The sequence below is a fragment of the Vombatus ursinus genome, unplaced genomic scaffold (assembly GCF_900497805.2).
Source record: "Vombatus ursinus unplaced genomic scaffold, bare-nosed wombat genome assembly UNPS02014778.1, whole genome shotgun sequence".
Taxonomy (NCBI): domain Eukaryota; kingdom Metazoa; phylum Chordata; class Mammalia; order Diprotodontia; family Vombatidae; genus Vombatus; species Vombatus ursinus.
This window is the reverse complement of record NW_020954556.1, coordinates 55,725,751-55,749,709: the sequence shown is the minus strand read 5'-3', so window position 1 is coordinate 55,749,709 and position 23,959 is coordinate 55,725,751. Positions and strand designations below refer to the sequence as shown.

At 36.9% G+C, this 23,959-nt stretch overlaps 1 protein-coding gene across 3 annotated transcripts in view; it reads right to left on the bottom strand.

The window, feature by feature from the left end:
* The window catches only part of SLC8A1 (solute carrier family 8 member A1), a 488,864-nt gene that overhangs the window by 62,828 nt on the left and 402,077 nt on the right, over positions 1-23,959 (bottom strand). For 2 of the 3 annotated variants that reach the window (XM_027865085.1, XM_027865086.1), the window contains exons 3-5: positions 15,111-15,214; positions 9,162-9,179; positions 5,227-5,295 (exon numbers count right to left, since the gene is read on the bottom strand). In XM_027865085.1, coding sequence (XP_027720886.1) covers positions 5,227-5,295; positions 9,162-9,179; positions 15,111-15,214 — 191 coding nt within the window. The remainder of the gene's footprint in view (positions 1-5,226; positions 5,296-9,161; positions 9,180-15,110; positions 15,215-23,959) is intronic. The other variant, XM_027865087.1, reaches the window with a different exon arrangement.

The following is a 23,959-nucleotide window of genomic DNA, read 5'->3' as shown; positions in this document are numbered from 1 at the left end:
TATCATTGGGATTCTGATTTGAAAGGACAGGCTATTATAGGAGGATGCTTAATTTGCGGCCCATCATGGAAACTCTCCTATAATAGTCCAGATATCTGTTTTCCAAAGGGCTGCCCTGTATAATATTTGTACTGAGTATAGTGTTGTCCACTCTGGTGAATGATATTAGAAAAACATTGTTTAATGGATTTTTATACCATGCAGGAAGGTAAACAACTTGTTTTTATTCCTGCTTGCACTATTCTTCTAGTCATGCTTTATACTTTTTGACTCCCTGCCTTTGCTTATACCTGTTCCTTTCCATTTTTCACCTTCAGCATCCAATTTCCACTTCTTCCATGGAGCCTCTGTTGCCCAAACCTACTGAAAATGTACTTTATTCTCTTCTCCTTTAATTCTTATTTTTCCAGTCTCATTGGGTACTTCCCAAAATAAGACTGTTTTGTTCTTTTTCAGTCATTTTTCAGTTATGTCCAACTTTTTGTGACCCCATTTGAGGTTTTCTTGGCACAGATATTGGAGGGTTTTATCTAGTTTTATAGATAAGGAAACTGAGGCAAACACAGGTAAGTGACTTGCCCAGGGTTACACAGCTATTAAGTGTCTGAGTCTAAATGTAAACTCTAATCTTTCTGACTCCAGGTCCTGGGCTCTATCCACTGTGCCACCTAGCTGCCCCATATTTCTTTATGCATGTCTTACTCCCATCTGGGCAGTGCTTCTTAAGGGCAAGATCAGTCTGTCTTATACTTTTAAAAAGCTTTTCCTTTTGCTCTCTTCTCAACTCTTTACAATCTGTTTTGTGACCTCCTTTCTCGATTGAAACTGTTGTCTTTATAGTTACCAAAAATTCTCAGTTGCCAAACCCAATGGCCTTTTTTCAATTCTAATCCTTCTTGAATTCTCTGCAGCATCTGACGCAGTTGATCACCAGCTTCTCCTAGATATTCTCTCCTCTCTGGGTTTCTATGATATTGCTCTCTCAGTTACAAAGAAGGCACTAAATAAATGCTCATGGATGAATTGGTTGGTTCTCTACCTCTCTGTTCCTTCTTCTCTTTTGCTGTATCATCATCCATGTCATGTCCCTTAATGTGGTGGTTTTGCCAAGACTCTGTCCTAGGTACTCTTCTCTCCTCTTTATACTCTTCTGAAGACTTTGTCTGCTTCCATTGGTTTCATTATCTCCATGCAGATGATGCTCAGAGGTATGTATCCAATACACATCTTTCCCATGACTTCTAATCCTGCAACATCAACTGTCTATTGGACATCTCAAACTGAATATCCTATAAATTAACCGTGTCCAAAACGGAACCCATTATCTTCTCCCCCAAACCCACAACTCTTACACATTTCTCCATTTTTATCGAAGACATCCTGTCTTACTAATCACCCAGTTTCACAACCTTAAGAGTCAGCTTCCAATCCTCTCTCTCTCTTACCCCATATATTTAATCAGTGGCTAAATCCTCTGGATTCTACTCAGATGACCACTAGCCTCTTTTGATTCCCTTATCACCTATCATCTGGTCTATTGCAGTAGCATCCTAATTGGCCTTCTTGCCTGAAGCTTCTTTTCTGTCTGACCCAGCTCCACACTACTGCCAAAGTGGTATCCTAAAGCACAGATCTAACTGTGTCACATCTCTGCTCAATAAACTTCAGTGAGTCATTACTTTTAGGATCAAAGAAAAGTCCTCTGGTTGCCATTTAAAGTTCTTCAAAAACTGGCTCAAACCTACTTTTCTAGCTTTGTTACATATTACTCCTCTAAATACACTCTACAGTCAAATAACTTTGACCTTCAGGGAAAAGATGACATTCCACTTCCAATTTCTTCACCTTTTCAAAAGCTGTACCTCATGCCTAGAATATCCTCCCTCATTTCTTCTGCCTCATATAATTCCTTGTTTTCTTTAAAGTTTAAGTCAAATGCCACTTCCTACATGATCTCCCCAGCTGCTAGTGTCTCCCCTCACCTCTGATTACTGTTTAATTACTCTATAGCTGCTTATATATGTACATGTTCTTTTTTCCAATAAAATGTAAACTCATTGAAGCAAGGACTTTTTTTTTGGTCTTCATATGTCCACAGACACACAGTAGGTGCTTTATGAATGCATATTTGGTGATTATAGAGTTCAGGGCCACTCACAGTATTGGCACTCAGTATCTGTTGATCGAATGATTGGATAACCTAAATTACCATGTGACCCTAGAAAACCTAGTTTTTTCATTTTTTCTTTGCTAAATATGATCATTAAAAGATCAGAAGTTTAGAGACGGGTGAAACCCTGGAGGTCATCTAGTCTAAGCCCTTCATTTTACCACATGGGAACTAAGGTCCAAGGAAATAAAGGCCACACAGATAATCAATGCCAGAATGGGGATTCAAATCCAGCTCTTCTGTCCAAAATATGAGCTCTTTCCATCATCCCAACAAAGAGCATTTATCACTTGACAAGAGTGTCATAAAGGTTATGGAGATAGTCATATTTGCAAATATATTGAAATAGAAGGGAAAAAGTGATCAAAAAAAAACTAAGCTTCTGCTACTGATAGAATGCAACTATAATGATATGACCTTCTTGAGGGCAGGACTAGTTTTGCCTTTTTTTGAGTCCCCCTGTATCCCTGGCACCAGTCACAGTACCTGGCACGTAGTAGGTACATGATAAATGATCATTGTTGAAATGACAATTAGGTGGTAGACTCTTGACATTCTTCAAGGAATGAATTTTTAGATGTGAGAATTTGCTTCTATTAATATTTTTGTGTGCATTGGAGCCATTTATGTTACATATAAAACCTTTACTTATGAATGGGCCAATGAAATCAGTTTACTCATCCTTGTGACATAGATTTAGAGGAGGAAACTTGATTTCAGACTTGCCCAAGGTCACCCAGCTAGCAAATACTAGAAATTATTTTTGAACCTCCTGTCTTCTGAGTTCAAGGTAGCCCTCTCTACACTACACTGTAATATATATTGAATAGTTCTAAATGAGAAGAAGGCACTATCCACTCTTTTTCTTTTTCCAAATAGTCTCATGGTGGGTAACCCTGAGTTCTCATATGCTATGTCAACTCAGAACAAGCTCAGGCAGTCCTACCACTCTGGCCAGGTTGTAAGTATAGGTCTGGTGATGTCATATGTGCCTATTACCCGAGGACCAGCCAGACTAAGTTGGGAGGGACTCACTACCAGAATGAGAAAAATTTTGGGGGGCCATGGAGATTTATGAAAATTTCTTATACAGTGTGGGGGGTTTATGACCTGTGCTATGGGATAAATTCACAGATCCTTTAGGCGGCTGGATAAGTGAAGCCTGGATAGAAATGGGAATCCAAAGGACCAACTGGAGGATAATCTTGCATTTGGTCATTCTCATCATTTTCAAAATATGTCAATTTCTTCATCATCATATCAGATACTTTGAGTGCCTTGGAAATCCCTGATTGAAAGTCTGGGGCATGAGTGTCTGGGTCCTCAACACTATAGACCAAATCTATGGTTCATATTAGAGGTACTGTGTTAAAATCCTGACAAGGAAAGCCAGAAGTATTTCCAATGCCACAAAGACTGATATTGATGACTACTGTATGGTAGGTGTCCTACCCTAATCTGCCCAGTGAATTACACTAAATATTACTATCAGCTTTGATAACCGGTTAAACCCAACTCAGGCCCTAACTGTTTCATGATTGTTAACACTTTGTAGATTTTCAAGTTCCTGGTAGAAAATCAATCCATTTATGTGACCCTCAGTCACTCACTTAACATCTCTGCCTCAATTTCCTCATCTGTCAAATGAGGATAATAGTATTAACATCCTAGGGCTAATGGGAAGATCAAATGAGATGACACGTGTAAAATGCTTTGCAAACCTTCAAATTCTATTGAAATACTAGCTATTATTATTTTAGGAAGAAGAGAGGTATTGAACAGGCATATAAAGTAAAAGGGGAGGAACAAAAATAAAAACAAGCTCACTATATTGTGAGACTGGAAGCCTAGGTTCAAGTATTGGTTCTGCCACAAAATAGCTGTGTGACCTAAGTCACTTGATGTTGTGGGCACTTAGTTTCCTTCTTCTCCTCCTCCTCATCATTATCATTATAGCTAGCATTTATATATCACTTTAAGGATTGCAAAGCATTTTGCAAATATTATCTCATTTTATCCTTACAACAATGCTAGGAAGTAAGTACTATTATCATCCCCATTTTACAGATGAAAACATTAAGGTTGACAGATTAAATAAGTGTCAAGGCAAGCCCTGAACTTAGGTCTTTTCAAGTTCCATATTGATAAAATGAAAAGTTAGTAATACTGACCTCTTGGGTTTCTTTTAGTTCTGCTATTTTATGATGACTAGGTGGGACAAAAGTGAGGATAACAGGCCTCTTAGCTTTGTGTTTTAAAGAATTCCTCTGTTACTTGAGATGAAAGACTTTTTTTTCTTTTGCAAAGAAATATTTGAGAGATCTTAGAAAATCGAGGAATTCAAGAGGCAGAAATAGTTGGGAATAATTTCTTTAGTAGTTTTATGGACACTGAGTAATGCCTTCTACACTTCTCTAACAAGATAATTATATATATATACATATACATATACATATATACACATATATGTACACACATAGTTTTAAAAAATATATATATATCAACAATTTGTGTGTGTGCGTGTGTGTGTGTGTGTGTGTGTGTGTGTGTGTAGCTAGATGGCTCAGTGGATAGAGCACTGGAGTCAGGAGGACCTGAGTTCAAATCCGGCTACAGACACTTAATTAGCTATGTGACCCGAGACAAGTCATTTAACACTGTTTACTTCAGTTTACTCAACTGTAAAATGAGCTGGAGAAGGAAATGGCAAACCACTCCATATCTCTACCAAGAAAACCCCAAAAGGGTCATGAAGAGTTGGACACGACTGAAAAGACTTGGACGACAATGATAAATGTACATGTGTGTAGATAGTTATAGTTATATTGAATTTCACATACTCTATTCACTGCCTGTAGCTCTCCCCTCTCCTTACAGCCCCAGGGAAGTCATCTGAGCAGTACAACTTTGTTTCTCACTGATGTAGTTTTAAAAATCAACACTCAACAGTGACCAACATACGTGAAGTGATGGCTGTGCATAAAGTACACTTGAAAGCTTTAAACTGTGAGTTAATTAAACTGTGGTTTTTGAGGTAACCATGACGAAATGAGTACCTGCAATGTTGATTACAGTAGAGGGAATTGGATGGTCTCTAGCATGGACTTTCCTGAAGACAGGTTGGCCTAACAAAAGGATTAGCAGAAAATCAGCAGAATGATTGATTACATTGATTTGGTTCTGAAACTTCTCGGTGGAGTTAGTATACCAAATTTCACACACAGATACACACATGCATGTGTTATTTTCCACTTCAGTCCAGGCTTTGGTGTTTTACCTTACCTCTAGGATCGAATCAAATTCCTTTGCTTGACACTGGAAGCCAATAATCTGGCTCCGACCTTCCTTTCCAGTCTTATTATATGTTGTTATTCTTTCTTCACTTCTCAGGCCCATCAAACTGGCCTATTTACAGATCTCTTACACAATGGTTAGTGTCTCATCTCTTTGATTTTCACAGGCTGTCCCCCATGCCTAAATGCATTTCTTTCTTATATCTATTTCTTAGAATCTTGTTCCCTTCACAGCTCAGCTCGGACGCTATCTCCTGCACGAAATCTTTCTTGATTTCCCTAGACACTCAAGTTCCTATCCACTCATTACCTTGTATTCATTTTATTTATATTTTATATTCTAATTTTTTAATCTCCTTGAAGGCAGGGACAGTTTCATTTTGTTTTCATATCTTCAGCACTTAGCATAGTGTCTGTCATACAGTAGGTCTCCCCTTACTGATTTATTCTAAGCAGAGCTAATATAGAGGGAACTCTTTTTAAAATCATATCTCCCATGATCCAAGATGAATAAATGACCCATTGTAGCCAGCCACATTTCACTAAGCTCTAGGGGAAGGCCAAGTATCTATCTGTAGGTGACTCTTTGGGAGTACCTCGGACATTAAAGTTGTTGGGTCCAAATTGGCATTTCCTTTGTGAGCTGAAAAGGCTTGAAATTGTTAGAGAGATTCTGCTGAGCCCCAAGGTTTGCAGGGGGCCATCATCACGAATTAACTGTAGCTAGGGTTTCCACTGAAGTGCATGTCCCTGGGGATTGCTGCTGCCAGATGAACTGACTAGCAGCTCCAAATGGGTATCCTAGAGTGTTGATAGCTTTTCACTAGAAAGAGTGCTTTGCTGTAGCTGGAAAATCCATTTCCAATGTTAGATATATAAACTGTACTATAAATGTATTCACCTATTATATAATGGATATTATATACATATATGTCTACATATATGATGATATCACATTCCTATATCATGATTATTATATGATAGTCACTAATTAGAGCAATCTAAGCTAGTGGTGTCAAACTTAATTAGAAAGAGGGGCAACTAATCCATACATAAGGATCTCAGAGTCATATATTTACTGTTTTAAAATGTAATATTATCTATGTTTTGTAGTATTTTTAAGTATTTTGTTAAATATTTCCCAGTTATATTTTAATCTGACTTGAGCTTTACAGAGGAATATTGTAGGCCACGTGTGGCCCACAGCCACATATCTGACACCTCTAACTGAAGCTACTTCTCTTATTTGATCATAGATGCTTGATTTCTTTCTTAGATCATAAAAATATAAACAACTGTATAAAAAACCTCAAGTTTTTTTATTTTTATTTGTTTAGTTCTCTCTCTCTCCTCTCTCCTCTCTTTTCCTTTGTTAATATATACATTTGTGATCATTTGTCAGATAAAGCTGGTGCTTCAAGGTAAAAGACCTTTTTATTCTTTGAACAAAATAGATTTTTTTTATACTTTGGGAACGGGAACTGATTATAAGTGAACTCCATAGGGGCTGAGGTAGAGGTAGAGTGGTGGACAGTGCTACTGATGGATATGTTATGGGAACCATAGGATGTTAATTGGGTGCCTTCTAGTGAGACAAAGCATAAGAAGACTGGATACAGAATCTGCAGTTCCAAAAGTGACACTATTTCTCCATGTCCATAGTTAACGAAAACATTGGATTTTGGGGGTTGAATTCTGGATGAAATAACTTTTTTTTAATTTCCCTACATTCCTTTTATAATTCAGAATTTCACATGTTATGGCATACTTCCATAGGGGTGCTGTAGGTAAAAACCCAGGACGTGCAATCTGTGCCACAAAGTGACTTGAAAGACAGGCTTTGTCAAAACATCATGTTGGTTATGGAATTGAAGATATCCTACAACTCTTAGAACTTTTTCTCAAGGTTCAGTCAACAGAATAATCAAAAGAAAAAAAAACAAGCCTTCTTAGGGGAAGGAGCTACAAAGGAAGAGTTGGGTTACATGAAGTCAGTATCTAGACAAGTAATAATGGGCTTAGATAAACTAGGAGCTGTGCAGTGTTGAGGGATGGCTGGGGATGACCAGAGAGCCTAGGATTGCCTTCTTTTCTTCTAACTACATGCATTTAATCACTCAGAAGGCTGAAAAAGCAGTGAAGGGATTTATGACTCTAGTCTTAATTCTGGGAATCTTGAGAGAAAGTGACATTTTATCAATGATGGCTTATTTCAAAAAGTTAAAAGGAAATTTGCCTAAAGAAGGATGGCACACCTAAAAAAATGAAAATCTTAACAATATAGTCACAAATCATCCATATTAAAAATGAGTGATATAGAAAAAAAAAGTGGACCTGCATAGAGAGCTCTCTGAGGAGATAAAATTTTAAAATGATATAAACAAAAGATGAAAGGAGAGACAAATAAGGAAAGATGTAGCAAGAATATATAAGAAAACTGTGGGGAAAGAGCAAGTCTAGAATGAGTTGAAACTTAGGATATGAGAACAATAAAAAGAGCTCTTAAACAATTAAAACAAGAAATATGAGCTAGGGATAGTTCCATTTGGGAGGGCATATGTTATATTGTCAAAAGACAGAGGGGGAAAAAAAAGCTACTAAATTCCTATGTTTCTCTATGAAGTCAAATAAACAAGACTGGAAGAGGTCAATCAAATATGGTAAGAGGGAACTGTAGCCAAAACAGATAAGGAAGAATAAGAAAGTATCTAATGCTTTAAGTGAATTTAATCCTTTTTTTTCTTATACTAGAATGCTGAAAAAATTGGAGACAATTGCTGAACTGCTCCAACCACTATTATATTCATTGCCAAAGATGTGGATAAACAAATAAAATACTTATCAAATTTGTCAGTGTCACAGTGGGACACTTTATATTTGAATGGTATGTGGAAGAGAATGTCTAGATTAATAGATATAATTTGTCCAAAGGACAGGATCAGGAGGACCAGTAGATGGAAGGTACAGGGGAGGCATGTTTTGGTTAAATATAACAAAGAACTTTCTAATTCTCAGAGCTGTATGAAAATATAATAGTTTGCTTTGCAACTGACATTTGGGAGGACAAAACTTTGCCTAATATGAGGGTCCCATTGGACATTTGTTAGCAAAAGGATTGTGGGCTGGATGGGTCATAACACTAACCCAATACAATTCTTGTATGACACTGTTATCTCTGAGGATAGAGACACTGTCATATATCTACCAACCTCAGGTATTTTGGAGAGAATGCTTTATAAATCTTAAATTTCTCTCAGAATGTTATTACTAAAATACATACTTTGTGCCCCCTATAGCATACTGCACAGTGACATGCACAGAGAAATCTCTCAGTAAACACCTGTTGATTAATTATATTGACATGTGAAACATTAGCTTGTTAATTAAGTTTTCACTTGGAAAAAAACTGCTTGCTGATGAACACAATGCATGTGATATCATGAGTAAAATCAGTACTATCCTATTTCCATACATTTATGTTAATCAATGTTACATAAGTCTCAATGCTGTTTTGTGTGATATTTAGTGTATACAGGAATGAAATAAAGAACACTTGGTATTTTTCTTACCATAACGGGATTTCCCTTAAGCAAATTGAGGAAGATAAAAAAAAAAAAGCATGATGAAACATAAATTAATAAGTACCACGGTGTGATCAAAGAGAAATCTGATCACATTAGACTTTAAAAATTCCATACCTGTTATAGTGAAGCCACCTAAAAACAACAAAAGAGAGAAAAGAATACCAATTATGATTTATTCAAAGTATATCAGATATACCAAACCCCTTTAATATCAGATTTCCTAGCTACCCACCCAAACAATGAAAAGTTTTATAAATTATATTTACAAATATGGGAAATCACTTATTAAAGTGTGAATTCCATGACTTTTAAGTGTTAGTGTGACTAAACTCAAAATCAAAATAAACTTAGTTCACACATATATGTCAGAAATCGTTCATCTTTATAATGAAAACAGACCACCAATTAGTGGACATCAGGAAAAAAAAAGATTAATTGGACTAATGTATGTCCTAAAGCAACAATCTTGGTAGTAAATCAACAGTTCCAAAACAAAAGTCAACATATTTGAAAAATCCCTTGCCATACCGACACAGACATAGACACATACACACACACACACATATGGAAAGAAAAACTTGGAGAAATGAAGAACAACAGCAAGAAATGAAATGCTTACCAAGCTCATTCAACAACAGGGCTGTGAAGGAAACAGACAAAGACAAACACAGAGTAAGAGAACAAATGAATAACGAAAATAAAAAGGAATATCCACAGAAAGAAATCCAGACAGATCTGGTTAGAGGGCTAGAAAAATCATGGCTTAAAATTTAGTGTACCATGAGGCATCCTGAGGTGGGGAAAAATTTCCTGCCTATGGTCCCTAAGCAGATGGTTTTTCTATACATATGTGTTTATGGAAAGCACACAAGCATGTCTACATAAATACATATGTAGATATAATTAGATTTCTCACTCTATTTACATATCATATATGTTTACATATAGGTATATGTAAATATGCATATCCTTAAATAGAAAGATTTTATTAGGCAAATCTGAATGTTGCTTGGAGTCAGTAAAAAAAACTATAGATGGGAGTTCTAAATCAGGTAGGATCTCAAGAGTTAGGTGTGTCCCATTCACTGGAAGCAGGAAGAAAAGGCTCATGGGAATGTCTAGCTTGAGATGGGATGTTGATCCTGAATTTAAACTATGTACAGATTTTACTTTTATGGCATTCACAAAGTAAAATTCTTTTCAATTTGTAGGTTAAGGAAGTAAAGCTCATTTACTGATCATTATCTTTGACTTCTCCAACATCCCAAAGGGAGCTTAAAAAGGATTTTAGTATATAGCTTTTGCTACCAAAATTTTAGAAGAATGATTTTATTGCTTTTTGGTACTTATACCTCAATACCAGAGTCAACTCAGAAGATAAATTTTATTTTTATTTTAAGCCATGAGATTAAATATGTCAAAATTGCCTGATGAGGGATGTTGGAGAGAATACACAATGATATTCTCACACTCGCTACTTAATTTTAGAGGCATTAATATGTTTACTGATTATGTTGGTAGTGTCATGAATCCACATGGTGGATGTGAAAATTGGGTAATATTATGAATGAATTTTAATTTGCTTTTATATAACACTATTTTCTTAAAGGACAAATGAAATATATTAATTAGTCCAAGATTCTCTTCCTTCATATTAAAGATGGTTCAATGAGGGGATATATTCAGATGTAGAGAGATTTTTCCTGTATGAAAATGAAATAATCTAATTGAAATTGTATTGATCGTATCTTTGTATGAGCACAGTATGGCTTTTTCAATTATCTGTTTCCTTAGTTCTAATGGACAGCTGAGGGTGGGGTAGGAGGAAGAACACTAAATTTGGCTTTCAATTTGGCTTCTGGTCATGGCTCTGACATGTAACCCAGGACTAGCAACAGAGTCACGCGGTGTCAGTGCTGGGAGGGAGCATGGAATAATGGTGAGTGTACTAGGGCTGAAGTCAGCTGACTTGGATTGCAATCCTGGCTCTGAATTTTAGGACTTGTGTAATTTCAGGGAAGTCATTTTACTACTCTGGGCCTCCATTCATCATTATTTAAAATAAAAAGAGTGGGACAGGGGTGGGGAACCTGTAGCCTCAAGGCCACATGTGGCCTTCTAGGTCCGTGGGTGCAGCCTTTTAACTGAGTCCAAATCTTATAGAACAAATCCTCTTATTAAGGGGGTTTGTTTTGTGAAGTTTGGATTCAGTCAAAGGCCCTTACTTGAGGACCTAGAGGCCATATGTGGCCTCAAGGCCGCAGGTTTCCCACCCCTAATAGGAGTTCTCTTCCAATTTTTAAACCCTATGGTTCTGAGAGGCATGTTGAAAATCACCTAATTTTTACACATGAGGAAACTGAGGATCTGGGAGTTTTTCTAATAAATTAGGTCACATATCTAGTAAGTGGCAGAGTCACAAGTTCAATACTGTTCTTTGTACTCCAAGCCCAATGCTCTTTCCAATATACCTTGGCCAGCTTAATCTCTCTGATCTCAACAGTGGTACTACTGAAGACCACGGTCTACATACTGTCTTCCAGTTAGATGAGGTACAGGAAGAAAAGGCATGGCATTTATTACTTTTATGATTTTGAGCAAGTCATATAACCATCATAGGCCTCAATTTCTTCATATATAAAATGAAGAGGTCAGACTAGGTGAGGTCCTTCTGGTTCTAGATCCATATATCCATTTATAGTCATCTACAAAATGGAGTAGTAATACTTGCGCTATTTACTTCATGGCACAACTGGGTGGCACAGGGGATAGAGCACTGAGCCTGGAGTCGGGAAGACCTGAGTTAAAATTTGGCCTCAGCTACTTACTATCTGGGTGACCTTGTGCAATTCACTTAACCTCTGTCTGCCTCAGTTTCCGCAACTGTAAAATGAGGACAATGATGGCACTTACCTCCTGGGGTTGTTGTGAGGAATCAAATGAGATAAAATTTACAAAGTGCTTAACGCAGTGCCTGACATATAGTAAGCACTTAATAAATGCTTTTTCTCTTTCATCAATTAATAGATTATTTGAAAAGAAATATACATCTATATAATACATATATTTATATAAATATATGTACATATAATAATTAATTCCTTTTTATTGAATTTCTATCATTAGACAAAGAAGTATTTTTAACAAATATATATGATCTTAGATTTAGAACTGGAAGGGACTTCAAAGGTCTCCTAATTCATCTTCTCATTTATAGATAAAACGGAACTGAGGCACCAGGAGGTTAAGTTAATTACTTCCTAGGGTCACTTAAGCAGTATTTGAAACTTAGCTCTTCTTATTTAGAGCTAGGAGGTTTTTCCATTGTACCATGTTGTCTCCTAATGTTAGTCCAACAGTATCTAGACTTCTTTGACTTTTGGCAATAGCTCCATTTTGGAAGGAAAACATATTTATTTGGGTATTTAGCAGCCCAATTAAATCTTGTTTTTAAAAGATCATTTAACTCAGTACCATTCATTTGAAATTCCTTTTCAAAAGCATGAAACAGTACATCTAGTTTCATGAATCTCGGTTTCCTCACTTATTAGATGAGGGTATTATACTAGATGATCTGTACCTCTTACATGGCACATAACTTATATTTAATAGTTAATAACTGAAAATTACTAATGACTTTAGGATAGCTTATGTTTACATAAAAGTAGCCTATATCATCAAATAATTTGGCCATATTTAAATTCAGTAAATACTTCCATGGTTTTTGTTCATTAAGCATGAGAACTCCACAAAATGGTGCTGATCCCTAGGTCTGGCAACTCAAAGTAATTAGGGCAAAGGGTAAAGAAATCAGATACTACATAAAAATTTGAATAAATATAATGATTGCACCAGCACCAGCTCTGGGACTGAACTTCATAGTCATGACCATCAGTTGCTTTAACATAATCGCAAGGGTACATGCCAGAAAGTTCTAGAAGGATATTGCATTTTGTGTGTGTGTGTGTGTGTGTGTGTGTGTGTGTGTGTGTGTGTTTGTGTTTTATCATAATTTGGTGTCTTTCTTCTAGAAAATTCAGACTGCTCAGGATAGGGGCAGAAGACTAAACACACAAAGGTAGTTGATTTTCTCTGCATGTGTGTGGGTTTTTTTTTTTTTCCAGGCAATTGGGGTTAAGTGACTTGCCCAGGGTTACACAGCTAGTAAGTGTCAAGTGTTTGGTCTGAGGCCGGATTGCATGTAGTTTTTAAAAATGTGTTAGTGATTCAGTTCTGTAGTCCTTAAATGTCACATTAATGTTGCCTTTTAGTTTCAATTCTGTTAAACAGTGTATAAAGCAACAATTCTACAACAGTTAAATCTCAGCTAAAGGAACATACATATTCCATTAACAAAATGACATTTGGTCATGGTTTCAGATACTAGCAAATCTGCTGTGTTGAATCTGGTAATATAAAAGAAACATCGAGCTCTGGTGTAAAACTCCCTTTTGTCATATTCACTTTTAAAGAATTTTCCTCTTATTTCTTTTTAATCTGTCTGCTTCCAGGCCTCTAAAGCAAATCTCAATTGCATGATTCTTGAAATTAGCTCTTCTGTTTCCTTAGATTCATCTGTTGCCAATAGTCTTTACCTTGTCTTTATTATCAGTTTATTATTATTTATTAAATTACAACATCTATAAAGTCAGAATCTACTGGGGTAAACATTTTGTTTTCATGAGTGGCATAAAGAGTTTTGATTGTTTCAGCCTGAGTGTCCCTTTCTCACCCCTGTTGGAGGTTTGGTAAACATTCATGGGCATGATCCCACTGCAGACTGGTGTGGTAGCCCTCTGCTCCTGGGGGTTCACCTTACTGGTGTCAGATTGTGTGAATCTCTGTTTTTAGCCTTCTTAACACCTTTTACTCTTGAGCTAGGAGGTCTTTCCATGAAACCATGCTATCTCCTAATGTTAGACTAACTGTATCTAAATTTCTTTGACCTTTGTTAATAGCTCCATCACAGAAGAAAAGCACACTTAGGAAAGCATGCATATTCCTGAACTAAAACAATACACCAGCCACAGCTTCCTCAGTAATAGGGATTACAGGTATGTGCTACCACACCTGGCCAAGTGAGGCATAATGGAAAAAGCACTGGATTGGTGATCAGAAGGCTTGGGTTTAATTCCCAGTGCTCCCACTTCCTACATGTATGATTTTGCTCAAACCACACTGCTTCTCGGGTTTTTGGTTGCCTCGTGTAGGGAAAGGAATAAAAAATAAGAATTTATTAAGCACCTACTATATGCCAGACATTGTGCTAAGTATCTTACAAATATTATCTCATTTAATATAGAGATAATGCCTGACAAACTACCTCTATGGGTTGGCAGAATCAAACCAAATACAATATTTTGTACATAAAATTTTGTTAATTGTAAAGTATTTTATAAATATCTACTATAATGATTGTTATTCTTATTAGGGATAGGGATTGGGGTCTGTGATTTCATTTGGATAGGGAACTCCCAGGTGAGAACACTCCCTCAATGGAAAATTCTCCACAATTTATAGTTTTAGGGAGTTGTCTAAAGCACTAAGAGGTTTAGGTGACTTGCACAGGGTCATGCAGCTAATAGGTTTCAGAGGTGGGGCCTGAACCAAGGCCCTTCTGGCTTTGTAGCCAGTTCTCCATCCACTGAGCCCTACCGTCTCACATTGTTGTTTCTTTTATTAATAGAGCTATAATAAACCATATTAGACAGTGGGAATCAAACATCAAGATGAAAATGATGTGACCAACAATAGTCTGAGCAGGGGGAAATATCTTTTAAAGTATTATATTAAGTTTTCTAAACTAATGAAATGCCTTCCATTTCATGAAGTTGTTTTCTTGTAGTTATAATCTGGGTTAGTTGGTATTCTACCACCAGCTTATTTAGTGGTCAATGACTGATGCACTAGGAAGTTAGAAAAAGAAACTTAAAACTGCTGAAGAGGAGACAAAGTAAAGTATCTGGTAGCCAAAGGGGGAGAAGAGAGTTAAGCGTGAGAGTAAGGAGATACGGAGAGAGAGAGTACAATTTCTCGCTGATATGTCTTGGTATACTCTCACACCTTTCATTCCTCTTCTTATCCATATTGGTTCCTCAAGCACAAGGGAGAAACTGCACTCTTTCTCATATTCCTCACGGTCAAATATTCTAAGGGTAATGATCTTCCTGTGGGAACACAAGACAAAGGCAAAACAAATGGTTGGATTCACACGCTCATGCTTTAGGTGTCCACCAAGCTTGATGTCACGGTGATGTTATGGAAGGAGATTGTGGCATCACATCCACCTCCATTAAATATGTAAAAGGGCATGATGGATACTCAGGTCTTGGCTCCATCCAGTCCCACCAATGAAGCCCCTGTAGAGAGGCAAATTAACTTCAATTTATACTGCTTAATATTCTCACAGTCAAGAGCACAAGAATACTCTTCTCTGACATGTTTATTTCAGCAGATTCGAATTTTGTGGTTTTGTACCTCATTCCAAAATGGATAGAGTTATTGAATCAAAGACTAGCAATACTTCACTATAGATCATAGGGTTCCCAGAAACTCATGCTGGGATCCAAGATTGGAGAATTATGGGATCATAGGGACCTTACAGTTCATAAGAAATCAGTGGCAAAATGATTGGATTACTGTTGTAAAGCTCATGCCCTGTTACACAGGTGGAGGGATGTGTGCCTTGTAAGTAATGTTTTGAACAGTGCTGGGCGTCCAAGTGTAGTATAAACAGGCACAGGCAGTTTGGGCTCATCTTTGGAGCATCTCCCCCACCTTTCTTCTCACTCATCTCCACCAGTCGGGGCTCTCCAATCTCAAGGAAGAAGGTCTTGTTTTTCTCATATTCCTCATCATCAATTACCTTGACTGATATTGTTTTGCTGAAACAGAGAAGAATAAAGATTGACGAACGAAAGGAAAAGGATAGAAGGAGGAGAGGAAACACAAAAAGGAAGGAAAAGTTAACAGACTTTAGGTTCAAACAGAGAACAACTGAGAAACTATCCTGTTGTATGTTGGTTCCTTAAGACTGGCAAGGCAATATAAAGTAGGATATGGCAAAGTGGCTCCATTGCTCTTAATTCAACATTACACGAAAGTCAGGGTGATCAGTCACAATTAATAGAAGAGAAGAGGGAATATGATTTGTGATCAAAATAAGAAGTAGGAAAAGCAGAGATGTGGAATTCGCAATCAGAACTCACATGAAGTAGAAGAGGAAAATACATTTATTCTGTAAAATACTCTAACATGAGACTAAGCTGGGACCTGAAATTCACAGTCAGAAGAGAGCAGGAAAATCAAAGCATTTGACTTTTTTTTTTTCTGTGACCTAGAAGCAAAATCACATTCAATTTCATCAGATTTTCAAAAACCATAGTGGTCCTGTGATCAAGATTCACTTGTTTGAATTTCATTTACCTCTTGCTAAATTAAAGTTATTCTTTTAGAAGAGGGCAGAAAAGAGTGATAATAACTTATTGATTTAAATCCAAACCCACTAGCTCCACCATTTTTCAGATGCCTTTTCCCCTGGTCCAGAGGTGTCAAGGAAAATACAAACCCTATCAAGCTGGCTCTTTGTAATGAGAATCCATGACCTGAAAGTATAATGCTAATTGTCAAGGACTTACACCCAAATAGCCATAACTAATCCAGAGCCCTAAAGCATTCATTTACTCTTTAAAATATTTAGTTGTACTGACAGATTGGTTGAGTGTATAAATAAATCCATCATTACTGAAAGAAAACCATCTCAACTCAAGATCAATCAATCTATAAGCATTTATTGAACACTCATTATGCACGTGGAACTATTCTGGGTGCTGGGACTATGGAGACAAAAATGAAACAATCTGTACTCTCAAGTTCACATTCCGTTGAGGGAGAAAGACATAGACAGAGGGATATGAACTGGCCTGTGATTTCACTGGTTCTGGGGAAATGCTTGGTAAAGGAACTCTTTCTTTGCAACCTATAACATCTTACCTAGAGCACTAAGTTAATTGCCTTGCCTAGAGTTACACAGACAGTTTAGTCAAGGGCAGGACCAAGGCTAGCTCTCTGTCTATTCATTACATAATACTGGACCCCTCCTCCCTCCCTCTCAACTATACATATACACACACAATATGCATACATAAAATATGTGTGTTTGTGTGTATATATGTATATGCATATTATACATATGCATGCATCTATAGAGAAGAAATATAAATACAAAATATATAGGGAATACAAAATATCTAGGAAAAGAAAAGGGGAGGGGGCAGGAAAAACTTCGTGTTGAAAGTGACACATCAACTGTGACTTGAAGGAAGATTCATATTCTCTGAGGTGGAGGCAAGGAGAGAATGTGTTCCAGTCATGGGGAATGTCCAGAGTAAAGGGATGGAGAAAGGAAGGAGACTGAATGTCACGTGTAAAGAACAGAGAAAACACCATCTTGATGGAGAATCACTAAATCTTCATCAATAAAAGGAAACACATGAAGTACTAACTAGAAGGAGGAGAGGGGTAGAGGCCGTGACCATCCCAAATGTTCTCCAATTAAAATGTCCAAACCAGGAAGAAAAAAATAAAAACATCTTTTTCCAATTTTGCTTTCAAAGCCCTTTTCATTTAGCTAACTAGCACAATCCTTTCTCTAGAAAAGTGATATGGTCTATGGGATGATAGAAAAGTTTCCTTATCATTTGTAACCAAAACATTTTATTTCTCTGACTTTACAAATCACTTACTAACTTAGCTTTTGGCCTTGATTATTTCAGTTTTTGGTGGCCCTGGGAGTGGGGCGAGGGTGGTCCAAATTGACGAATCATAGTTAAAACTGCATAATCTGTTATACCCTACACTGCCCTCCCCCATATACATTTTGTTAGGTTTTTCCCATATTTCAGTTACTGCTGACCAGAGAAAAGGCTATGATAACTTTGATATCTTAGGAACAATGGGGTTCAGTGACCTCAGGTCCTGTGACCTACAGGCTCTAAGTGATATTTAAAACTTTTTTTTAAAGTTCCTATCAAAACACTGAAGTTCTTACCTCCTACCAAGAAAGCAAGGTCCCACCAAAGGGCATCTGGTAGACAAAGTACTCCTACATGTAATTTTTAAATGATGAAAGTCAATTTAGTTTCTAAAAATGATCCACCCAGAAGTTACCAGGTTAGAAGCTATTTCTAACCTGCTTATGCATAGTTACTCACAGTGATAACTCAGAAGAGAAAATTTCAGTTTGAAAACTAAGGAAACAGAAGTGAAAGAAAGTAGAGTCAGAAAGCCATATACACTAATTAACTTTTCAGAGAAGAAACTCTCTAGTTATATATTTGGACTACATAGGTGCTATCCTAAAGTCCTTACACTGGCAATAAACTGCTTTGTGATAGCCTGGAGTTTGATACAGAATAGCCAATTAAGGGACTCATTCCTTTTTTCCCCTTAAAGCACAGATTCTGATTATATCTACATTGAACAAGTTAAGAGTTACAAGTAGAACATAATTGATCTATATTGAATTGACCAGATTTCCAAAAAACTGGTGGGAAGGGGAACAGGGCAGGTAGAATGGATGGCAGAAATATGTAATGCTTGCTCCTATTCATCTCCATATGCCTCATGGTTATTCCAAGGAAAAGACAACCAGGGCCTACTTTTAACCTCTACCAGATTGTAAGGTCTATGAGAGCAAGGATGGACTTTATCTTTATATCTCCCTCAGCATCTAGCATGGTATCCCACCCATATTAGGTGATTATTGTTGGTTGAAATGAAATAAGTCTCATTCCTTTTTTTCTGGGCGGGGGGGCAGTGTGGCCCATATCTGTGACTTCATTAATGTAGGGAGTTCCCAGTGGGTATACTCCCTCTACCAATGCCTATTGGCAACTGTTTTGCAGTTTATAGTCTTAGAGAATTAGTTTCATATGTGACTTGCATAAGGTCACACAATAAATGTGTGAGAATTTTTAACAAACTTCCTAATTCTGAGGTCTATTCCTTATTGAATGTACTGTATTGCCTCTGTGAGTTACAAGATGTCACAATCTAGATCACCCCATTGCAAAGTAACATGAGTCCATGGGACTGAAGATGCCTTGCCCAAGCCAAATATATGCTCCAGGAAAGGGAGGGACATTGAGTTTTTATATAACGACCAAATGCTAACCAGTGACAAATAATCAGATGTACAGTCTTTTTTTTCTTCACCTCACACATGGTAATTCACAAAGCCACTGTATATACTTGAAAGTTAGTTAATATGAGTGAGCACCTGGAGTAGATCCTGCACAGCTAGAAAGCAAATATTTACCTAAAACAACTTATAGAAATTTAGGAGTGCCCTGTCCAAATTAGTCCTGGGACTCATCATGAGCAGATCCATTCAAAATATTTTGTAAAGCACTGAACTTGGGGAACGGGGATGTTAAATAGGTATTTCAGAAGAGAATCTCACAGTGAAATTCAAGTGGACCTATGCTAGTACCTTCATGGAACCTATAAGATTGCTATGGTGGTTTTGTAGAATTTATGAAGCTTACTTTTTATTTTTCATATGTTCCTTTCCATTTTTGATAAGTTAACGAGAATCATAAAAAGAGCTAAATATAGAAAATGTTGATTGGTATTAGATATACCAGATCCCTCTTCAAAGCAGCTTAATAGTGAATTCAGCAAGAAGAAATCTCATGGTTACTTGGAATTAGACTGTGACTTATAATGAGATATAGTCTTCTTTTTAAACTCATGCACTCATAGAAATAATAATAATAGTATTGTGTTTACAAAGTACTATGACATACCTTCTATTATTGCATCATTTGAGAGTCCACATGATAATAGTGTATAGAATGTGGATTTAGAGTTAGGAAGCTCTACCTCTGTCTCTACCTCTGTGACTTTGGGCAAGTCATTTTGCCTCAGGGCCTCAGTTTCCTCTTTTGAAACTGAGATCTTTGCACTAGAAAACCCCTATAGTCTCTTCAAGTTCTCAATCTGTGATGGTCTTCTCTCTAACACTTCGTTGTAGTGTGACTATGGACAAATCACATGTCCTCTCTGAACTTCAGTTTCCTCATCTGGAAAATGGTATAGTAATACCTATAGTAACACTCCCACAGAGTTGATTATGAGGGTTAAATGAGATAATATACATAAAGGTCTAGGCAAACTCTCAAGAGATACATATATGTCATTTGTCATTATCTTCAAAATGATTCTATATTCTTCTATTCCCTGACAAGATATACCCAGTCCTGTCATCTATCTCACCAGATATTTCACTGGATTCTCAAGAGAAAGGATAGATAGGGAGTATGGTATGGCAAATGGCACTGTTCCTACTCCTAGCATTAGCACAAAAGCCAACTAAGTCAACTTCTACTTAGTGAAAACCATATATATTCATACCCAAAGAGAGATACAACAATGCACTGAAAAATGAGTCCATCTTTCTCAATGAAGAATAAACAACAAAACAATAGACATTATTTCATCTACTTGATAGTAAGAAGTATATCTGGAAGGAAGTTTACTCTTCATGGTTATAATGGCCTCATTTATTAAACTCCGGGCAGTGAAAAACATAGCTTCAGGGATTCATATGATATGTATAATGAAATTAATATCTAAATTTATTTTTTGTCAATATAATATAAGTTATGCCCCAACATCAGTAAGCTTGATAATTATACTCCTGGAGAAGGAACAGTCTATTAGGAAACTGTGATAGTGGAAATCATATTAGGTGAAGAAAAGAGAACAGGAAAGAAATGTTTAAGGTTACCTGGCAAAGCTTCTTAGAGTGGATGGAGTTTGCATAATGATGTTTTGTCAAAATCATTAGTAACAAGATCAATAATGCCCCTGTAGGAGCCATTAAATGATATACTAATTTCCTACCTTATGCACAACAAAGCTATTATTAGGAAACTTAATTAACAAAGACATCTTAATTAATCTTAGGTAGCAGTTCTTACCAGTTCCTTCATGTCCAGAGAAGTAAGCCCTGCCCTCCCCACCCCTTTTAAAGAGTAGGTGATGTTCCCAGATGTACTTAAAAGGGACACATTGTGGGATATCATGCAGTGCCAATTTTCCATTTTAGGAAGGGTTTTGTTCATGCCTTCACATAGGAAGATACTAATATGGTATAGTGTCCTATTAATGATTTCAGAAACTGGCTAAAAATTGTTAAGACTAACTTTGTGACCTCTTCTACCTCAAAATGGACCCATTTCCTAGAATTCTGTTTCTTTAACTTTGACGCAAAGGTACAAAGTTCTTTTTTTTTCCCTCCCAGATTAATTGACTGGGTTATTTTCTTCCAGACTAATTGACCAAGTATTTGATTGAACTGATCCATCAGTGCAGTCAAAATGATTCAAACAATGGGGGCATAGATAGATCTTTGATGGAAATTTGACTTTTGAATCTCCTTGGTGGGGATGAGAAGCAAGTTAAAAACTAGACACAGAAAACAGAATGGATGCTCTTTGAGAATAAGGACTGTTTCATTTTTATGTTTATATTCCTAGTATGGGTCTTGTACATAGTAGGAGCTTAGTAAATGTGTGCTGAATTGGTTTGGTGAATAATATGCATTGAATGGAAATATTATGTATGTTGTAAGCATGATTCTGAAAAGTGTGGCATAGTAGCCAGTGACCTAGAGATTGCTTCACAGTCCCAAATAATCTGATTTTAAAAAAAAATCAACTCTACAATCAATCAATAGTCATTTATAAGCACTTCCTATGTTCTAAGCACTGGGTTAAGTACTGGGGATACATAGACAAAAGTGAAAAAGCCCCTGTCCTCAGGAAGCTTACATTTTATCATGGGATTTTACATTTACATACATACATACATACATACATACATACATACATATATATACACATACATACCTGTATTACACCCAACATTTACAAAATAAATTAAATGTGGATTGGGGTGTGAGGAGGCGCTGGTATAACAAAGGATTCTAAGGGGAAAAGATGAGGAAGTAGTGCATTCCAGGCATGGGAAACAGCCAGAGCAAACAAATGGAGATGGGAGATGGAATTCTGTGTGTGATGAACTGAGCCAGAAGGGCAGTTTGGGTAACCAGAGCATATGAGAAGGGGAGTTATCTGTAATAGTCTGGAAAATTCAGCTGGGACTAGATTGGAAAGAGCTTTACATGCTACCTAGAATTCTAATATAGAAATTATAGAATTATTCCGCTTGCATAATAAAATTTTGAACCATACATCCTCTGAACACCTCAAACTCAAAACAAAATAATTAGAGCTCATTATCCTTACCTCCAAGCCCACCTTTGTTTGGAATTTCCCAAGGGCACTACCATCCTTCCAATATCTGTATTCACAACCCTCAGCATCATTCACCACTCCTTATTCTTAATCACTACATATCTAATCAATTGCCAAAACTTGTTGCCTCTATCTCAACATCACTCACCTAGGTCCCCTTTAGTCATGGTTTGAGTCCTCTTGATATCATCCTGGTTTGAGTTCTCATCACTTCTTGCCTGAGCTGTATTTTAATTTGATATTTTAATGGATCTCTATGCTTCTTGTCTCTTCTTATTCCAAAATCCATTTTCCACAATATGCCAAAGTGATTTTCCTGAAGTACCAGTCTGACCACATCATCCCACCGCTTGACTAACTACAGTGGCTCCCTATCCTTTTCAATATCAAAGATAAATGACTATATTTGGCATTTAATGTTCTTTACAACCTGGCTCTATCCTACCTTTCCAGACTTCCTACTCCTCACAGTGTATTTTATGATCCAGGACTTGTTGCTGGTGCAACCAACCACTGAACACTTTATTTCCCATCTCCTCTATCCATGTCTTTGTACTGGCCAGCTGTCCCCTATGCCTGGAATGAACTCCCTCATCATCTCCAGCCCTCGAAAACACCGGTTTCCTTCAAGACTCAGTTCAAGTGTTATTTCTGCAAGTGGTCTTTCCTAGTCACCATAGTAGCTAATGCACCTCTCTTCCCCACTCTTAAAGCCAACTTGTATGAGTCTTTTTTTAATATACTTTTATGTGTATATTCTATCTGCCCTATTAGATTGTAAGCACCTTGAGGGCAGGGACTGTTCTATTTATGTCTTCGTATCATCAGCACCAGTACTCTCTGGCCCATAGTAGGTGCATAATGAATGCATTTTGATTGATTGAACGTGTTTATCTACTACATAGCATTTTTGACTGACTGATTTATAGCTTAGAGGCTACGCTTATTTCTTGGGAATCAAGGCAATGAAACTTAAACTTTTTTCAATAAGGGTGAAAATCCAGGTATTTAAAAAATCTGATGGGGGCAGCTAGGTTGTGCAGTGGATAGAGCATTGACCTTGGAGTCAGAAGGACCTGAGTTCAAATCCGGCCTCAAACACTTGACACTAGTTGTGTGACCCTGGGCAAGTCATTTAACCCCAATTTCCTCACCAAAAAACAAACAAACAAAAAAATCCGATGCAGTATAAAGTAGTGGGGAAAGCACCAGCTTAGAAGTCAGGCAAGACTTGAATTTGAATGTCCTTGACACTTATTAGTTTGTTTGTACATGGTTGTTTGCTTGCTGTCTCCCCCATCAGACTGTGAGCTTTTCTAGGGCAGTGACAGTGCTTAGCAAAGTGTCTGACACATATCAGGTGCTTAATAAATGCTTATTGAATGAATAACTGAAGTCACCTAACCTTTCTGAGCCTCAATTTCCTCATCTATAAAATATGGATAACAATACTCGTACTATTTATTTTATAGGTCTGTTGTGAGGATCAAATTCTCTAGATAATGCCTACAAAGTGATTTTCAAATCTCAAGACATTTTCATGCCAGTTATGGTTATTAAAATTAACCTTTCAAATATTTCATCAAGGCA